Raw genomic sequence first — 20,772 nt, 5'->3', positions numbered from 1 at the left:
ATCAGTCGCATATCAGCGGAGAAATACACCTATAGGAGTTAACGAGGTGCGTCGTAAAAACAGGCAATAAAAAACAGGCAATATACATAGAACCGTACTCACTTTGTGCATCCACTTAACACTCGGAGTTTCCACAATAAAGGCAGGTTCAACCAAAAACAACCGTAATCCCAGGCGAAGTACAAAAGGGGGTTCTCACAGGTGTATCAAGGTCTCAAAAGTGTGTCGGCTTGGCTGTAGGCTATCTGGCTAATTAGGCTACTCCACGGGGTGATTGCAACAGGAAGAAGGAGCCCCTAAACATGCCTTCAAAATAAAAGCCTTTGATACATTCACCCTCAGCAGAGGAAGAACAACCTAAAGTGAGTTGAAGACTGAGGCGCAGAGGAAGAGCTCCCCCTGCTGACCGTTTATCAGAAGTGATAACTGGTAAATGTCTTGTGTTACAACTGGTACTTTTTTACTCTGGTTAAAAATCTGAACACTTTGGCCACGACTGAAAGTCACACAGAAACACAAGAGGACGACGATAGAGCAGCATGTTTTGCAAGATAAGACGACCATGTTTTCATCAATGGAGTCTGCTCTTGATTTTGGGGCTGATGACCCTAAACCTGGAACCTGTGAAGTCTTGGTGTTTACTTCCTGTATAATCCTTTATACTCCAAGAGACAAACTGAGATCAGAGCTGAACTCCAGGTTTAAAATCTGCTCCAGAGAAAAACACTTGGTGACATCATCACCTTCAAACATCTCCACACAGAGTCCGTGATTCATGGGGTTCAGCTGTCGCTGGTTAAATCCCACCTGATGCAGTCTGGACAGAGGATACAGGTTATTCCAGGTGCAGCTCCAAAGGTCAAAGTTCACACTTGTTCTGACCCACTGTGTCCAGCTGTGGCTGCAGGTGTTGCTGGTTTGAGGAGAGGGAAATGTATCATGCTCTCATCTCCATCAACAACAACTAGTAAGTTTCCCCTGAGCAAGGCACCTGGGGTCACAGCGGGTTGTTTGAGGCGGCATTGTACTTCACACCCTGGAGGAACAGATGTTCAACAGTTGGTCAGATAAATCCCAGGAAGGTTTCATACAACAGGAAGTAACAATGTGTGTTTATTTACTTACATCTAGTTCTTGACACCGTCGTCTAATCAAGTATCCACTGAGTCCAGCAGCCAGGATCAGCGGGACGAGGAGAACCACAGGCAGGATCCAAACGATGGGACCGGTCTGATCACCTGATGTGAAAGAGTTAAACAGAGACGACAGCTGCATCACTGAAAGTTCACAAACACCAACAAAGCACCAAAAAGTCTTTTTGTGTCGTCTTCACAGAGTCGCAGCGTTTCCTCACCTCTACCGTCCGTCCTGTCTCCTGGATCTGGAGTCGGGAGGTTTCTGGGCGTCGTCTCTGTCGTCTGGTTTTTAAGGTTTGGATCTAGAAAAACACAAGATTTGAATATTAATCAGTAATCAATACAGTTAGAAACAGCTGAAATCATGTCTGTTTCTAACATAAAAAACACAATGACAGATATTAATCTCATTTAAATAAATTTACTCACCGACATTAAGGTGAACAACTGAATACTTTGCTACGTTTGGGAGGAAACATCTGTATCTTCCTTCATCTGCAGACGTCACGTCCAGGATCTTGAGGGATACGTTTCCATGTTTCAGCTCGACTGTGAAAAGCTTCGTCCTGTTCACATATGACATCATCACTCTCTCCAGGACTTCTTGTCCGTACCTGTACAGGTGCACGAAGCCCGCCTGCATCAGCCCATCTGAGGGGTCGGATTTCAGATCAAGCTTTGACCACTCCACGATAAGCCTCTTGTCATCAATTGGAGGATCCAGGTGGCATGGCAGGATGACATCATCACCTGGAGCAGTGACGATTGGCTGAGGTGAACCAATCACCTGACGCTCACCTGGAAAATCAAGGGAAATTAAAACTGGAACCTGATTTGCTGTTATTTTCTACTCAGATTAATCATTATTTTTTTGATTGATTGTTTGGTCTAAAAAACAGAAAATAAATTGCTGATAAAGCCGAGATACATGTCTTTAAATGTCTTGAAATGTCTTTAAATTGTTTGTATTGTAAAACAAACTGTCCCAGGCTCAGAGACATTCAGTCCATGATCACATGAGACAAAGAAAAGCAGGAAAACTTTCCGACTGAGAAGCTGGAGGTAAATGTTTGTTATTTGTGCTTTTGGAGTGACATGAACAAAAGAGGAAGAAGAAGTCAGGAGCTGCTTAAACAACATGTGTTTACCTCTGAGATGCAGGTGGTTTGAAGTGGCTGGTTTTGGACAGTTTTCCAATTGAATGTAACCTGTTATAAAATCTAACACCTGCTTCGGTTATTAATTGGTTTTCATGCTTTTGTCAATAATTCACATTGTAGAAGTTGATGTTCATGAAATCATTAATTTACCAGCAAAAAATCTGAATGAAATGCTGTTACTGCCCTTTCCTGAGAATCATCACGTTTCAAAGTTTTCTTCTGTATTAAAGTATTTATACGGTGTTAACGTGTCTGTTTACCTTCAACAGGTGAGCAGGACAGGAAAGCCAAGAGGAGGAAGAAAGTCCAGAGAGAAGAAGTGTACATGAACTCTTCGGAGTTCATCTCCAACATGAGAATTTGAGACGGTGACAGATCAACGGTCACAAATTGAGCGGCTTTGCACTGTCCCTGGATTATAAACCTTAACATCGAGTCCCGATTTGCTGCGTGAGTCAAGTGTCATTTATTTCAGGAACTCTCAAGAGAAGTTGAGGCGGCACCATGAGAGGCGGGGGAGGACCGGGCTCAGATGAGAGTGTGCAGTCCAGGCGTTGACCAAGAGGAATCCCTATGACGTCACTCCACAATAACGACACAGAGAAGTCCTGTCTGAAATCTGTGTTTCTAAGGACGACAGTTACAGCTCATTAAAGTCTAACAGGAGCTTTTTTAAACGTAAAACAATGAATGTGTCTGATTCTCGCTGTTCAAAGTCGATCAAATAAAGAGCTCTGCAAATTTTAATTATTTAAATCATGAAGAATCATGAGGCGACAACAGTGACCACAGGAACATGTGAGTCAGCAAGTTGACAAGTTAGTGTTTCCTTTCTTCAAACAACCACCGTTAGAACTTAGAGGCTGAAAAATGTGCTTAAAGGCAGGAATTGACCAAGTTTGGACGGGTTTTGATTATATTTATGTTGAAACTAAACTTCATAGGCCTTGGAAAAGTAATTACAGCCCAAGTTCTTCTTATTACTTTTCTCATGAAAGCATGAAAGTTTCAGCATGTCATCTAAACACCCGAGGTTTTATTTCAGACGTGGAGACAATTTGTACTGACCACTAGAAATGCATTTTACCAGTTTTGGCCCAATTCCTCCTTTATAATCATGTATATGTTTGACAAAAATGCATAAAGATGATTAACTGCTGCTGTGGCCATGTAACTTAATTTTACTGAGAGCCTTAATTTGCCAGGGCGACTGCAGATCCCTCCATCTCCAGGTGTTAAGGTAGCTACAGCTTGTGATAAAACACTGACAGCTTCTGCTGCGTTCTATGGAATCATATGACTAGATGGCACTTTAATCAGAAGCTAACATGCTAGTTTGCTAGCTTCTAACGATTAGCGCACTTCTTGCTAAAACTGATGTAACTCACTCAGGTTATGACAAAGATCAAGCTCATTGGTCAGATGAGGATTTCCCAGCAGGCCTTCTCAACTTTTTAGAAGAAAGTAACTTAATTAAATAAGTGGAAGTTTTATATTTTTAATAAAAATGCAGTTTTGGAACATTTCAATAAAGAAAATTAAAATATAAAAGACTATAACTGAAAACCGGAAGTGTGATGAGCCCCTGACAGCCACTGGACTCCGGTGTGGTTCAACAGTTGACTACAACGATTCCTCTAGTTAGTTTGCAAGAATAATCTACCCAAGAATGATCATATCCAAATTAATCATCAGCATATTCTGGATTGAATTATTCGTATTTGTACCATTAGTAAAGACTGTCAGCGGTCAGAATGGTAGCCTGTCTGAAGTGCAAGTCTATATTAGTCTGTCACCTAAATAATGTTTAATTGTAACTTTTAATTAATGTATATCTTTATTTTTGTAAATTTGGTCAATTTTTCTTCCAAAATAATGAAAAATTCCATCCAACCCTCTTTATTCTGCTTCGATTTTACTCTGTAATTACTCAATATTCTACTGTAATTCTCTGTAATTATAGTGATATTTCTTCTTCTATAAACCTTTACACCACGATCAATGTAACAACGATCACAACTTACCGTTCTGGAGGAACATGCAGATGTTCTCATGTCAGTAAATGACTGTGTGAGCTACACTTATAAAGTAGCTGGTCAACTGTCCGCCAAATCACCAGAACAGCAGAAAGCAGAAAGCAGAAATGAAAGTTAAATGAACAAAACTGCTGCACATGATTGTCTTGTATTCTCTGTGTTCGTTTTACCGGAATCAAAGCAGACACAGCTGAGGTCACAGCAACGGCCCCCATATAAACTCCAGGAGGTGTCCATGATGATGTGTGACATGTCACATGATGACAGCTGTGTCACATTCACAGATTTGTCACTGCGTCTGTTCTGTTTTTCACTTTCTGCTCTGCTGCAAAAAGGCTCTATTGATGATATGTATTAATTAATATTATATGATTAATATATGATAATTAATTAATATGATATTTTAAAGCTTATGATATTTTATACCTAAATATATACCTCAATCAAGTTGGATGTGATGATTCTTTAGCTTCATTCACTGAAACACAAACAGTCTGACTGTCATGGTTTGCTATGGCAGACACTTTTTGTTAGTTTTATTTTGGACTTTTTGTCACTTCCTGTTTTATTTTGTAATTGGTTTCCATGTGTGTCAGTGTTTTTGCTTCCTGTCTTGGTCCTGTGTCTGTAGTGATTGTCTGTCCCGCCCTAATGTGTTTCACCTGTGTTCAATCATCCTTGCCTCCCTTGTCTGTATAGTCCTTGTGCTCCCCTTTGTCTGTGTCGGTTCGTCCTTTTTAGTTCAGGGTTTGTTCATGTCACGTTCACGATTTGATCATGTCTGTTCATGTCACGTTCACGTTTTGTAAATACACCTGCCTGCACCGTTTCCCAAGAGTTGACTGCATTTGGGTCCAACTTACTTCGCAAATCCTGACACTGACGAGTTCATGAAATACAATAAACAAGTTTCCTTACCAGCGTTGATGGAAACCTTCACAGACGTCATATCATATATATTATAACCAATTATTAGTCTCCACAGAGAGAAGCAAAGCAGGATCAACACACTGCATCTCAAATAGTTGATGAAAACCTTTTCACCGTGCAGGTTGTATCTTTGCTCCTGTGGGCAAGATGGTGTTTATCCACCTTTGTATAAAGAGTGGTATCAAGAGAGGGGCGTGTTTCCTTCAGGTCACTGTTACTCCTCCAAATATCACCTATCACATTTTCCTCAGGTGATATTCTGTCAGAATTGACTGAATTGTTCAAGTTAGTATAAACAGCAGATACTTATTATATTGTGTCATTATAACAAAACAAACATCAAAACCAACAACCATACTATCAAAGACCTTGACCACGACAGGCCCAAAATCAGACTTTTTTGATTTTTAATACCTTTGTATTTTTCCTGATAAAATTTTTAATTTCACCAAACGCTACACATACTCAGAATCAGCATAACCTCAGCTATTAATATATGTCACTCACTAAAGACCTTGAATTTTTCCTTGTTTTACAGATAAAATCACTGTAAACCATAAAAAAGAAGAAAAATTTCAACACTGAAAGTTGCACGTATTTGTTTCAGTTGTGCTGGAGGTGACTTGAAGTTTGAAGCCAATGTTGTTTTCATATTTATTTATTTTTAATTTTACATGCCCCGCCCCCATAAAATGAGCTGTTCAGCAACCACAGCTTGACTGACGGAGGAGGAGTTGTCTGTGATTGGTTGTTCTCCTGTCATGAACACAGTGTACGGCCTATCACCTTTTACAAAATAAAATAAAATAAATTCCACTGACTTAATGCTTCAAACTAATAAAGTACTTAATAGAAATGTGGTGTCAAAAGTACAATATTTGTCTTTTAAATGTAGTGGAGTAAAAGTCATGTTTACAAAAACAAAACAAAACAAACTTAATCAAGTAAACTCTTCATCACTGTCCAGCCTGTGTTAAAAACCACATTCATCAGCAGGAAACAGGAAACGTCAGTTAGGAACCACATTTTTACTCGGCCCACCCATGTGAAATCCCACAGAGACGAGCACACAAATATATTCTCTGAATTCAAACAAAGAAAAGGCTTTTTGACATAAAAGTAAGTAATTTACGATTTAAGAGGCTTTTATTGTTGTAAGTGAGTGTATGAGGTCTTCTGGGTGTTTCAGGGAGTTTCCCATATTGTTGTGCAAGTTGATATTACAGATACAGACATACAGCTGCACAAAGATATCATGCTACAGACACTTAAACATAATGTATATCTATAATATACAGGCAATAAACAGACAACAGACTATTTATAGAAGTCACAAGAATGCATGAAGTTTGCAGCGGCGGGCTTAACGTGCATGAACCCACTTGGTTGTGATACTTTATATGTTATTGCACAATGCTTACGCTCTGATGAGCCAGTAACACATTGTGATGCTGTTTAAAACTTCAGTGCAAACAACAGAAACGAGAGGAAGTCCTCACAGCTGCCTTTAAACTACGACAAGATTTGCTTCTTGAAAAGACAAAGAAACAAACTGAACCACAGTCAGAGCTTTAAACATTTAACCTGCCTACATGGGACAAACTGGAGCTTTTAAAGTCCATCTTGATACTATGGTCTCCACAGACCTTAATATTGTATTAGTTAACTTCCCTTTGTGCGAGGTGTTGCTGCGTGTGCTGTTGAATAAGGTCACTGACGTGGATATAAATGACTTCCTGTTAAACACTGTCCAAAATGGGTCATCGATGATATTTTCATACAGAGTGAAGCTCTACAGATATTAATTTCTTTGATGCTACTCTTGTGCCGATTAGTGTTTTTGATGTTGAGCACACAACTGTAACAAACAACTTCCTGAAGGGACAGTTTGGCAAAATAATCTCCTTTCCTAAAACACCTGTCCTCGACCTCGTCAAGGAAAGACGTGAAGGAGAGGAGATCAGAAGAGGTTACAGTATATTCAGACATAAGATTAAAGTTCCCTATTTTCTCCTTTCCTTGCATAAAGGAAGCTCCAGTGTTTCCTTTGCTAAAGGAGACAAGATAGGAAGCACTGAAGCTCCTTTCCTTATCATTTAGAGAACTGGACCAGCTCTTATCATCATGGCCGCTCTGATACTTCCGCGTCATGTCACTCGCAGCTCTTCTCTCACTTCACATGCTCTTAACATGTCTACTTCTTTATCTTATACTTACTGGGGTGTAAAGACGGGGCATGTGTCAGCCAGTGAGGATACTGAAGTAAATATTCATGTTTAAGGGACTGAATTTGTTTATCAATCCAGAGGGGTCACTAATTAGCGGCTATTAGTGTCAGTGGTGGGAATAGATAAGCAGTGATGGTAGTTGGACAGTCTGTGGTTGGACAGCTCAGCAGGCTGTGGCGTTCAGATAAGGTTACCTCAGTGAGTCAGAAGTTCAGTTTAGGATAAAAACAGAACGACGCACATATAAGGACGGGTCAAACTGCTGCGTACCTGCTCTTTGCCTGACTGACAGCAGCATTCAAAGGCAACCTAAAGGTAAGTGAGATCAGGGCCTGAGAATGGCGTTGAAGCCTTTTGTGAAACACTCGGTTTGCAGATTGTTATTTTGATGCAACAGGTTATTAGAAGGTGATTTCGGGTGAGAGAGCAAGCGAGAGATAGCGAGGCCTCGAGGTACTGATGATTACGACCAATGCGAGCAGTGTTTCAACCGTTTCCTGACTCTGATTGCTCTTTACATTTTAGTGCGAAACTCAAAAAAGGGAGAGCAAATAAAATTCTTTGAGCAAATGCAAAGAAATATAAAGTTTAATGTAGTTGAAGAGATAATGTGAATTGATTTATGAATTATATACGACTGATTCTGACTCTGTTGTCCACAGCTGCTTTACACTGTTACCTGTTTACATAAGTAAACTGTTATGAGATTTTCATGTTTATATAATTTAAAACTTTTTTTTAAACAGCTTACAGATGCAGAAAAGACAAACAAAAAAAAACACATAGAGTGACTTGATATCATCTAGGCTGCAAAATGTTCACAATCCTCCTGTAGAAAAATATAATTTACAAAAACTGATTAAGAAAGAAGATAAACTCATTAATGGTCACATGATTAATGTGACTACACAGACATGTGTCTGTTATTCTTTTGTTTATCCACCAGGTGTCACTAAAGATCCACTCATTGCAGCAGGGTCACAGCTCGTGCTCCACTGTTACAACAGGTGGACCTGCAGTTATAATGGATTATGTTTTTATTTTTATTTAAGTCAAACTCAGGGATCCTCAAATACTGAACCAGAAATGCAGATAATTTAGATCCTCCAAGACTGACAGCAACTCACCGTCAGCTCTCAGACTCTGGGCAGCAAGTGGATTAAATGTCATTATACTACAACATAATCTCACTCCATCACAAACTTTTAATTAGATTTATTGCAGAGTCAGACTCATTTAATCTGGTTTATTTCTTGTAGCAGTTGTAGGGTATGTTTCATGTAAATATTGTTTATATATAATTGTTGTGTTGTATAATGAATTGGAAACCGAAAGTAAAATTTCGAGGGGGATTCCCGATGATATTGTTTACATGTCCTCTTCACCGTATGCAAGTGAAATCTTCAGGAAATATTTGTTGGAATCAAAAAGCAACAACGAGCGAAACGTTTTGCAAGTAAAAGTGAGTATCGGTTAATTATCCCGTGTGTTACGGTGTGTGATGTCGGACGGACTTGACTGTTGTGTGTGTGCGTCGTGTTGTTGTTGCAGTTCTTCTTCTGCTTTTTCACAGCGTAAACACAGACGACATCTTTGTCTCCTGGAGGATGAAACTGCGCAGCAACATAAAAAACGTCATTAACAAAACCACAAAAAAATCCAACGTCGTTAATTTGTTTCTGCAGTAAAGTTTGTTTATATATTTGTAGGGTAAATCGAGTTTCTCCGTGGTTCTTGTGGTTTAATTCCCCACTTCCGTTTTTGTCCACGCGGAGCGTTTTGCTGTCTTAAGGCTCAAACTTGAGACGTCTGAAGTTTACAATGACTGGTCGGTGATGCTTGGGGGCAATTTCGGTTTGGTGGTTTTCAACATACCTTTTTTGGCCCGTAGTCCCATCCGTTATCAAGGTCCCTTTCCCGCCCCCTGTGTATATATAACTGAGTATAATTATGACTGTTTTGATTATTATTACTTATATTTTATTCACTTATATTGTCCTTGTTATTTTTTACTAATATTGAGTGTTGTATCATATAAAATCTCATGTCTTTGAATATAAAAGATTTGATTTATCAGGTCATATCATTTGTGATAAATACATAAATTGAAAAAAAAAGTTTCAGGGTTTAAAATAAACACAATTGAAGTTGTGCGTTAATAGGAGAAAATATGAATCTATATGGTATTCAGTAGTGAAAGTAAGAGTAGCACAGAATACTGCCAGGAGTGAAAACAAGTTTGATCTTATCTAAAGTTAGGGTGTGGTCACTTTGTCGACAATACAGCAATTTTTAGATTAAAAAAAAATATCTGTTGTTTAGCAAACACATGAACGCTGACAACAAACACATAAAACTTAAAGAATGAGAGTGTAAGTAAAAAAGACAACTGCCATTATGCTGATTTTTGTCCTTTACAAACCTCCTACAAACCTATTTTTTTCTCCCACTGCTTTGTAGCTGAGATGGCTGAGAGGAAGAGGAAGCGTCCTGCCCTCACAGGGCCTCACAGCTCCTCCCCTGTGAAGTCTGACAAGTCATCTGATCAGAAGATCAGCCCCGGCACAGAGCAACCAATCAGGTAATTTCAGGCTGTGACGTCTTCAACAAGCTGCAGAAACAAGAAAACACCCAGTAAAGAACTCTGCACACTGCAAGAGGCTATCAAGTCTTTTTTTTAATTACAAAAATACACTTTATATTTATGCAAATTCAGTGAAATACAACTTTCACTCTGTGTTCAGTGGATTTAATTAAAATGAGTAAATAAAACAATCTCTCCTCTTAGTTCACAGATGAGAGCAGATGGGTCCACGAGTCCCAGCATTCTTTCCATGAAGAGTGATGGATCCATGTTCATGCCAATGAACTTTGGCAACGAGAACCCTGAACGGTAATTCTCTGTAATTAAAGTATCGTGAAGTGGTTTGACAGAACTGGACACAGGTTACGCTGCCAGCCACAGAGTCATGCAGTCAAATAAACAAGTCAAGATTTCGGTTAGGTGAAACTGAATCCACAGTTCTGTCTTTATGAAAAGTGATTGTATATGTTGTGTACCTGAGGAGTAAATGACCCCGCTCTGAAGAAATGATGAGTAAATAAAACAATCTCTCCTCTTAGTTCACAGATGAGAGCCGATGGGTCCAGGAGTCCCAGCATTCTTTCCATGAAGAGTGATGGATCCATGTTCATGCCAATGAACTTTAGCAACGAGAACCCTGAACGGTAATTCTCTGTAATTAAAATATCTGGAAATGGTTTGACAGAACTGGACACAGGTTACGCTGCCAGCCACAGAGTCATGCAGTCAAATAAACAAGTCAAGAGTTTACATTAAGATTTACAGTTCACAGTTAAGACACACACACAAAAACAAACTCATACCCACAGACATTAATTTTTTTATTGAATTTTAGCAGCTTTTCCTACAGGTCTTAAAGTTGTCGTGTTTTTTTTTTTACAACAGTTTAAAATCTAAATCTAAATTACATGTTTGTCTGCTTTAAATTACACATCTGCTTTGAGAAAAAACTCAACTAAAAGGGAGAAATTTATTTTTTATATTTTTTATTTTGATGATGGTGCCCCCTGGTGTTGCATTAATCCTCTATGTATTATTGCATTTGAATTTAAAATTGATTTAGTATTCAGTCTGAACACACCTTAAGACCTACACTGCTCAAATACAATTAATCGCAAATTGGTGTCCGAGGAAACTACCACAGAGAAAATGTGTTTCAGGTGAAGTGGCTGTATTAACTTATAATGTGCCTTTTGTTGTTGTGTTTCAGCTCTGACTGGGACCAGTCTGATTCACCAGCAGCCGAACCCCGCCTGAAGAAACCCAGACAAGATCCTGAATATCAGAGAGATGACACTGGTAGGTTTAAATACTAACTGAAGAAATATTTGTACTATTACCAATACTATACCACAAGTAAAGCTAATAATAGAGTAATACTTCATAATCAGAGTGGGGCATCACATATTAGTCTTTAAAACAGTGATAGGTTCTCTTGCCAGTAAAAGGAAATAGCAGGCAAACAACCAGATAAACCAATAAAGGCCTGATGAATCTCTGATTATGCACTGTAACTTTGTGGAGGTGTCAGGTGCCAAATTAAACTTCCACCTTTAAAAAAAAAAAACTTCAAAGTCAAGATTTTGTGTTTGCTTGTGGTTTTGCATGACTGAACTAAAATTATTTGGTATTAATCACACGGGTATTATTGGTGGAATTTGCAATCATGTATTTTCTTGTTACAGGGGACACACGTCTTTTGAAAGCAAAGAAGAAACTTAAAGAAGCAATTAAAAAGAAATGTACTTCAATATCTGAAGGTAATGGTGACCAACAGAGTTTGCTGAACAAAATCTACACAGAACTCTACATCACCACTGGGGAGAGTGAAGGGCCACAAGCAGAGCATGAGTTCGGACACCTCGAACGTAAAAAAACAGAAGCATCTCCTGAAGGTACAGTCAGCCTCAGCGACATCTTCAAACCTTTGCCTGGCCAAGAGAAACTCCACAGAACAGTCCTGACGAAGGGAAGTGCAGGCATTGGAAAATCATTTTCTGTGCAGAAATTCATTCTTGACTGGGCCGAGGAGAAAGAAAACCAGGATATTGATTTTGTTTTCTGTCTTGCTTTCAAAGAGATGAATTTGAGCACAGATACAAAAAGCTTGGACAAGCTGCTGACTGAATTCCACCCTGCACTCAACAGTTTGAACGGTTCAACTGATTATGTTAAAACCAATGTTTTAGTGATCCTGGACGGCCTGGATGAAAGCAGACTTCAACTGGACTTTGAGAGCAATAAGACTGTAACGTCTGTCAGTGAAGTTACATCTCTGAGTAACCTCCTATCAAACCTGATCCAGGGTACCCTTCTTCCTAATGCAAAACTCTGGATAACTTCCCGTAAAGTAGCAGCCAATCAGATCCCTGCAAAGTATGTCGACATGGTGACAGAAATAAGAGGTTTCAATGAGTCACAAAAAGAGGAATACTTCAGGAAGAGATTTAGTGATGACTTGACTCTTGCTAAAAGAATCATTTCACATATCCAGTCTTCAGTGAGTCTCGACATCATGTGCCAGATCCCGATCTTCTGCTGGATTTCTTCTGTGTTATTCCAGGATGTTTTCAGTGGAGATGGCAAAGCTGAAACTCCTCAAACTCTGACAGAGATGATGGCACATTTCCTTTTTGTTCAGACAAAACGTAGAAGCAGAAAATATGACCAGAAGAAGACTAAGAAAAAAGAAGAGAATCTTCTGAAGACACACAGAGAATTTCTCCTGAAACTCGGCAAACTGGCATTTGTTCATCTGCAGAAGAACAACCTCATCTTCTATGAGGAAGACCTGGAAAACTGTGGCATCGATATTAACGAAGCATCTATCCACTCTGGATTTTGCACCACAGTTCTTAGGGAAGAAGAAATCTTTTCTCAGAGAAGGGTTTTCTCTTTTGTTCATCTGACCATACAGGAGTTCTTTGCAGCTCTCTATGTCTATGACTGTTTCACAAACAAGAATACAACAGAGCTCAGCAACTTCCTTGATGTGAAAGACAAAGAACATACTTTACTTGATCTTCTAAAGATGACAGTTGAGAAAGTGTTAGAAAAGAAGAATGGCCACCTGGTCTACTTCTTACGAATGCTCTTTGGCCTTGTGGTTGAAACAAACCGGAGAGTCCTTCAGGGTCTGCTGACGTCACCGGACCCAAGCCAAGATACTGAAAAGAAAATCTTGACTTACCTCAAATCCATCCGAAGAAAGACCCTCTCTCCAGACAACTGCATCAGCCTCTTCCAGACCATGGTTGAGATGAGAGACCAGAAAGTCAAAGATGAGATTCAGGAATATCTGATGTTGAAAGATCGTTCAAAAACTGAGCTGACTCCTATGCACTGCTCTGCACTGGCCTACATGCTGCAGGTATCGAAGAAGGATGTGGATATTTTGGACTTGAAGACTTACAACACATCAGATGAGGGCAGAAGGAGGCTGATACCAGCAGTGAAGAGCAGCAGAAAGGCAATGTAAGTTGTCATGATTTAGTTTTAGTATTTCTTTAACTCTTGAGAAGTGTATGTTGATGTTCTTCTCAGGCTGCAAACAATTTCCATGTTCCACCAGTGAGACTGTCAGGGCAGCCTGCGAGTTCCCATTGGGGACAGTTCCTACCTTTCCCTAAATGGTCTTTTATCCTTGATACATATTTTATGTACATCATTAAACAGTTGTACCTTTTTCTTTATCATATAACCTTATTATCCACCCTTAGACTAGCAGACTGCAAAGTGACCAAAGAGTGGGTTGAACACCTGGCGTTAGATCTCAAGTTCCCCAACACACCTCTACGAGAGCTGGACCTGAGCAACAATGACCTGAAAGACGAAGGAGTGAAGCTTCTCTGTGATGGACTGTCGAGTCAATGCTGCAAACTGGAGATACTGAGGTATGTATATAACAAGTAATATGCCATAATGAAAATGGGTGTATCAAACTTCAACCTGCTATTCTCACTGTTTAAAGTTGTATCAAAATGTCTTGTTCCTTTTGCAACAATGCTTGATTCTTGTCTGTTGGAATCCATCTTTCTGCCAACTTTTAAATTTTTTTTCTGATGGTCATAATTTATCTTCACCATGGTTGACCCATTCAGTTAATTCTTTAACTTCAACTTGCCCTTTCTTTTAATAATATTTAGGTTCTCTGTCTGAAATGAATAAAGATCAGCCTTCTTTATATTCATTCAGGGTTGCAAGAAACTTACTGTTGGTGACACTGCTCTTCATAAATACATCCTGAATCTGCATTCTGATTAACCAAAGACTGTGTTTTCTCAGGTTGTCAGGTTGCATGGTCACTGAGACAGCCTGTGGTTTTCTGGCCTCAGCTTTGAAATCCAACCCCTCCCATCTCAGGGAACTGGATCTCAGCTACAACCATCCAGGAGACTCTGGAGTGAAGCTTCTCCTTGAGCTGAAGGATGATCCACAATACAAGCTCAGCATACTCAAGTAATTATAATCTCAGCCATGTTTTAAACTGTTAACCAGACATATATTTGTCAAACCAACCAGTTATTCTTCATCCTGTAAGTCTTTTCTCTTTTTAAACCAAATCAAAGCATTTCAAAACACTTCTGATACACCAGAAATCTTACCTTTGTGCCAAATGTCCAAGTTGGTATTCAATTATGGAATGGGCTCATTGTTGCCCCTAGTGTCCATTGGGAGAAAAGACACCAAGTCACAACAGTTCAATTTCTTGTTTTACAAAGGAAAATACCAAGGATGAAGATACACTGGTAGGTTTGGTAAATGGATGTCTGGTTAACTGCCTCACCTCTGTTAAAGATCATTTCACAGCTCCCTGAGCTTTTCTATGGGAGCTTCCTGGACTGTGTCCCACACAGTGAATGAGACAGTCCTGAACGGGCTTTAGTAACTTAATTGTAGTCTACTAGAGTTTTGACTTTTCTTCTGAACTGAGAAAAAGGTGCTTAAGGATTACTTCTACAATCCATTATATTAAAACGAGTTTACTGTCAGTTTTACACCAGAGCTACTGTGCAAGGACCTTAAAGACAACAGCAACAATAAAAACACCTTACAGAGATATAGTAAATATATTCTAGTTACTTCTAATGTTTAGATTCAAGTTAAGATAGTCAAGGGTGCCCTATCATTGAACTGAACTTACGTAAAATGTAGTCATGTACAGTAGCACCACAGGTTGGCTGACAGTAACAATAGATGCATATACTCTAGATTTACCGTGGACAGATCTGATACTCTGCTAGCAAAGGTTTTGAGAGCAACAGTGTTGGTTACCTGGTTGTTCTTTGTCAGAAGATTTTAACCTTCATTTTTCTCTGCAGTGTTGAACATGGTGGAAAACGCCGGATGATACCAGGATTCAAGAAATGTAAGTAAGCAAAGCATGCAGCCGGAGGTATATGCAGGTTTTCAGAGAACAGCAGTTCTAGATTTCTTATATTTCAACAAACTTTACCCTGTAATGGACTAATAAAAAACTAACTAATACAACTAGCTATAACTAACTAAGACAGGACAGTTATACTAACCGTTTGGGTTGTGGATGGCTTTCATTGTGAAATCAAACATTTCTGTCACTGAGGCATCCGCACATTTTTTATTGGAAGAATATTGACTATTCTTCTTTGAGGGAAAGCACTCTGAACAACAAACACAACTTTATCCGACACATTTCTTTGTCACCTGCTGACTGGAGTGCTGTGCAGCAGCATTGTGCTTAGTGCTGCCAGAGTGACCACAAGCTATATTGTTAAAGTCTATGCTGCTGAAATGATTTGTTTCCTTACCTCCAGATGCTTGTGAGCTCACTTTGGATCCCAACACAGCCCACAAGAACCTCCGTATCTCTGACAGGAACAGAAAGGTGACCTGGGTGGAAGAGGAGCAGTCGTATCCAGATCATCCAGAGAGGTTTGATCAGTGGCCACAAGTGCTGTTTGAGCAGGGTTTAAATGAGCGCTGCTACTGGGAGTTCGATGTGTTGAAGCCCTTCAACATTGGGGTGACATACAGAAGCATTGAGAGGAAAGGGGATGTGAATGATTGCAAGCTGGGACGCAACAACAAGTCTTGGAGTCTTAATTGCTATAATGCTGGTTGTTTTGTTCTGCACGGCAGCGAGCGTATCACTGTATCTTCCCTCTCCTCACGCTCTAGTCGGGTGGGGCTGTATCTGGATTGGCCGGCTGGCACTCTGTCCTTTTACAGAGTTTCCTCCGACAGTCGGATTCGCCTCCATACCTTCAAAACAACATTTGATGAGCCCCTCTATCCTGCTGTTGAACTCCGCACTCATTCCTCTGCATTACTTTGTAAGCTAACATAAAGAAACTTTCACCGCACCACATGACTGATCTTATGCGTAGATTTGCATAAGGTCGTGAAATGTCCTATACAAGCAAGGGACTACTTACTTGTTATTCCCAATATTTTAAGCAATCTAGACTTCACATTTTAGAAACCACGCAGGGTTAACTGCTCCTATCTTTTAGTATGAAAAGACAAGTATAAAGACTGAGATAGTACTATTTGGGAGCAAAGACAGAAGGTTGCAACTTAGTGCTTACCTGGAGTCTAGAGCATTAAAACCTATGTTAAAAATCAAGGATGGAGATTTTAGTTTCACTGACCACATCAAAGCTATAACTAAATTTGCATTTTGGCGTCTCAAAAACATAGCTAGTGTCGGACACTTTTTGTTGAACCAAGACTTAGGTCTGGGCTATAAATATAAATGTAAATATATTTCTTACCTGTTCAATCGAAACCTTACATGTCTGTAAGATCTAAACAGGGTGAAATGGCTTTCAGCCAGAATGCTGCCTACAGCTGGAACCAGCTCCCAATGGAGATCAAATCAGACTAAACTGTAAATGGCTTCAATACTCCACTGCCTTCATCGAATCTTGTGCTTTAATGAGATACTACCTATTTTATGATCTGTTTTCATACCGTTTTCTTATTATACTTTTTACTTTATTTTTTATCCTTCTTTTATTTCCGTGTACCTTATTGAATAGCCTCTGTGTATGATAATGTGCTATACACAAATTTGTCTTGCCCTATCAGTCATATACTCAATTTGTATAACAAGGAAAATGGAGGGTATTATATCATTTATATACAGTGTCAGTTCTGGAAGTCAAACATGTGGCCTGGCAACTCCAGATGCCATTATTTCCCATAAAAAGTCTAAACTCATAGATGTATTTGCACTGCAAGAAACTCCTGATATCTGATTTGCTGTGTGAGATTTAAGTTGTAGACTTAAACCTTTAAACATATGTGCATGTATTTGCAACTATCATTATACAGGTTTTACAAGTTTTACCAGTTTCACTGTTTTGATCATCATGTCATGTTTTTTCTAACTATACTGATGTAAATGGGTAACAAGTGTTTTTTTTTATTCTTTCAGTTAAGTCAGTGGCAGTTCTTCTTTTAATAATGTTTAAACATCTGCCACACAGAACTTAGTTTTTGCTAAAGTATAGTATGTATCTAACAAACAGGAGCACACCACATAGCTCTGACTGGGTCTTCTCAGTGGGAAAACGAAGAGCTATGTTTCATGTTATCGACTGTTCAAGCCAGTCAACAATTGATTACGCTCCTCTGCTCTCTCTTAATCACACGTAGAGCTGATCTTTGTAATAACCTCATGAATTTATAGCTTTACACACACACACACACACACACACACACACACACAATTTTTGCCTATGAATGATGTTTGAAAGGATGTTTTCTGTCTTTCCATCTTTATTAATTAACCATTTAATTCACTGTGCAGCTCAGAGGTTACGGCAGCTACTGGACACTTTTAAGGTGGAATATTTTCCTGCGTGTTACTCAAAGCATGATTGACATTTGGAAATCAATCACTGCACCTTAAATGTCATTATAACATTTTTGACCATTTTGGATCGCATATTCAAGCACTTTTATAAACTGCTGATATTTTATTTCATAGCTGGGAGAAACAAAGTTGTGGAGCGTTGTTCTGGAGCGCTCTGGCAGCACTACACCTATGCTTATCGCACAAAGCAGTACAGCTGCTCTTTTTTCATCTATTGTTTCAAATTCTCCACACTATCAACTTACAGTAAAGAACTCACATATATCCACATGAATAAATGTCTTGTATGTAGAGTAGAAAACAAATGTACATTATAGAGCTAGAGTATTTGTGCTAAATGCTAACATCAGAATGCTAGCATGCTCACGACAGTGCTTAAATGATATTTAGTAGGTATTATGTTTACTGAGTCTTAGTATGCCAATATTTGCTAATTAGCACTATACACAGAGTACTGCTGAGGGAAATGTAATGACAATCCTCCCTATAGTTGAGACGTTTAGCTAAATACCAAACTGTCAATCTCATGGTGGCGCTCAGAGGATCACCAAATTCAGTAGTACTGTGGAGACGGCAGCCGTTTGAACTCAATTTCCTGGCAATCATTTCAATAGTATTTGAGTTATTTCAGTCTGAACCACAGTGGTGGACTGAGCGACATATTAAAGTGACAGTTAGCGTTATTTGACTTGGGATTGATAGAGGTAGTTAGCTCTATAGTCAGTGTATTACCTGTAGTAGATTCGGATCGTCGTGATGCCAGTTTAGAGGAGCAGCTAACCGGGAGCTGTGGCAGAGAAGCTGAGTGATGTGCTGCTGCGGACAGGGACAACAAAAAAAACTTACTTTAGCCACTTGAAAACATACCCACAGAAAAAAAAGCTGATATCAGTGTAAGTGCAGACTTTATTTTGAATATTTTCACCGCTGTATATTACCATCAAACAGCTCTTTACTTTAGAACTACTTTTTTTCCAACCGTTGAATTACTGCATTCCTACAGTGACGTACAGTGTCAGTGATCGCCCTCAGCTCAGGCGCGCTTGTGCGCATTAATACGGTAGTTCAACGGTTCACAAACTGTAGCTCCATAGTAAAGTGCTGTTTGACGGCAAGATAAAATTATGAAAATATTAAAAGTACAGCATCCACTTATATTAGCTTTTTTGTGGGTGTATTTTTAAGTGTACGCCATAATTTTTTTAATATTTGCACTGCTTTATCTTGCCGTCATACATTACAATACATGTCACCTGAACCACATTAGCAGCAAAGTGTAAATGTGTAATATGCTGTGTGTGTGTGTAAAAGTCTTGATATTTGTAGTACACTGCGCTAATGCTTATTGTGAATTACTAGCAATTGCATTTATATTCGTTTTTGGCAGTTTTTACGCCATAGATAGAATTAATGTTTGTGGTTGTTGTATCTTTATGTATTTTTACCCCCTTTATGTTAGCATATTACAGCTTGTTAAAGTGTGTGATGTAATCAGTATTTTAAGTATTTTAATCTGTTGAAGAAAATGAGGAGCTGTGTCCCAGTTCAGAGGTCACATCCTTCGGAGGATGCAGCCTTTGTCTCGAAGTCTGAACCGAAATGAGACGGTGTGGCCCACAGAGGATTTTTCCTTTGCGTCACCAGGTGTGCCCTCCATTACCGTTGCGTTGCAAAGCCGGCTCCTGTCACCTAGCAACCATGACAACATTTAACTTTATTTCCCCCAAAAACTTAAAATTTAAAAGTGTAATCACCAGGCTGTCTGTCGGTGTTGTTTGCTGCCATATTATTTTCATTAGCGATGCGGAATTAATCTTGGGATATGTTGGGCCACGAAGCAGCCTTGTCGCGCCGCTGTGACGCAGTCGGTGAATGCTTCCTCCGAAGGATGCAGCCGCTGAATTGGGACGCAGCTAAGGTGTTTTCTGAAAGCTGCAGTAAAAGGTTTCACATTAGCCTCACAAAGCCAGCCCAAATTTAATATAGAAGCGGTTTAAACATTTCACAAACAAACAATTAATGTCCTTTCAAGAATCCACTGGACTGGACTTTAATTAAATTTCCACATATGCCATTAAATTGATTTTGAGAATGAATTTTAGGGGAGAAATAAATCATGCAGGTTCAAGAATCATCTTAAAAGCTCTATATGAGTTATGATCTGACTGTTTGAGGTTCTCTCTCAGGAGTGGAATAAAACCGTTTTTGCGGTGAGGTGACTCGTTCTGTTTGATTGGAAATTATCTGTAAAGCAGTTGAATGCCAAATGTGGTGGGAAAGCTCAGTCTGTCAAGTGGAAAAATGCTTTATAACTGTATTATGTTTTGAAATCTGTTTGTAGTGGTTGTCCATTCTGAAACTGTTTTGCTACAGGAATGATGGAGGTACCTCACTTTAAATCACTTTTATTCCCCTGAACATTCATCCAGAGAGAATCATTGAGCTCCAAAGTTTGTCTGGTTTCTTTGAGGCTAATTCTTACTGGAGTGGGTGAAAGATGTTTGTGTATAAGCTTTTTTATATCTAAAAATATTAAAACATCAACAAATAAAAAACATCTGAACGGCGTGGTGATTTATTGTATGCTGCTGATATAAGTGACATTTTAAGATTTAAGTTCTGGTAAAAAAGCATGAACCAACCTATTGGTTTCTATGACAATTTAAAGCTGGATGTATAGGATTTAAAATTTCTCATCACTCAAATAATCTTAAAGATGTGATTATCACATAAAGTTTGTGCCTTCACTATTAATATCTCACCATGTAGATAGTTTTAGTTTTACTTCAGGTCTAAGAGTCTTTTAAAACTGTTGAAAATTAATCCTGGATCCTACAGTT

General features: G+C 39.0%; 2 protein-coding genes across 5 annotated transcripts; one reads left to right on the top strand and one right to left on the bottom strand.

The window, feature by feature from the left end:
• Nucleotides 1-337: 337 nt before the first annotated feature.
• On the bottom strand, nt 338-4,407 carry LOC130164480 (selection and upkeep of intraepithelial T-cells protein 8-like). Its single transcript, XM_056369244.1, has 6 exons — nt 4,321-4,407; nt 2,557-2,923; nt 1,566-1,934; nt 1,355-1,438; nt 1,126-1,238; nt 338-1,036 (listed from the first exon to the last, which is right to left on the bottom strand). The coding sequence occupies exons 2-6, from the start codon at nt 2,726-2,728 to the stop codon at nt 998-1,000; spliced, it is 777 nt and encodes a 258-aa protein (XP_056225219.1). The 5' UTR covers nt 2,729-2,923; nt 4,321-4,407; the 3' UTR covers nt 338-997.
• A 1,888-nt stretch (nt 4,408-6,295) lies between these two features.
• On the top strand, nt 6,296-20,489 carry LOC130164177 (NACHT, LRR and PYD domains-containing protein 3-like). Of its 4 annotated transcripts, none has more exons than XM_056368713.1 (10): nt 6,296-6,381; nt 9,951-10,071; nt 10,279-10,383; nt 10,614-10,718; nt 11,285-11,373; nt 11,760-13,548; nt 13,794-13,967; nt 14,359-14,532; nt 15,396-15,442; nt 15,867-20,489. In XM_056368713.1, exons 2-10 carry the CDS (start codon nt 9,956-9,958, stop codon nt 16,397-16,399), a joined length of 3,132 nt encoding a protein of 1,043 aa, XP_056224688.1. In that variant the 5' UTR covers nt 6,296-6,381; nt 9,951-9,955; the 3' UTR covers nt 16,400-20,489. The 4 variants fall into 4 exon arrangements, with proteins under 4 accessions (XP_056224688.1, XP_056224687.1, XP_056224689.1 ...); XM_056368712.1 differs by lacking the exon at nt 6,296-6,381 and adding an exon at nt 7,414-7,805; XM_056368711.1 differs by lacking the exon at nt 6,296-6,381 and adding an exon at nt 7,847-8,952.
• Nucleotides 20,490-20,772: the final 283 nt, after the last annotated feature.

Source organism: Seriola aureovittata, chromosome 23 (assembly GCF_021018895.1).
Source record: "Seriola aureovittata isolate HTS-2021-v1 ecotype China chromosome 23, ASM2101889v1, whole genome shotgun sequence".
NCBI lineage: Eukaryota > Metazoa > Chordata > Actinopteri > Carangiformes > Carangidae > Seriola > Seriola aureovittata.
The sequence above is the reverse complement of the archived record's forward strand: the minus strand, read 5'-3'. Positions and strand labels throughout refer to the sequence as shown.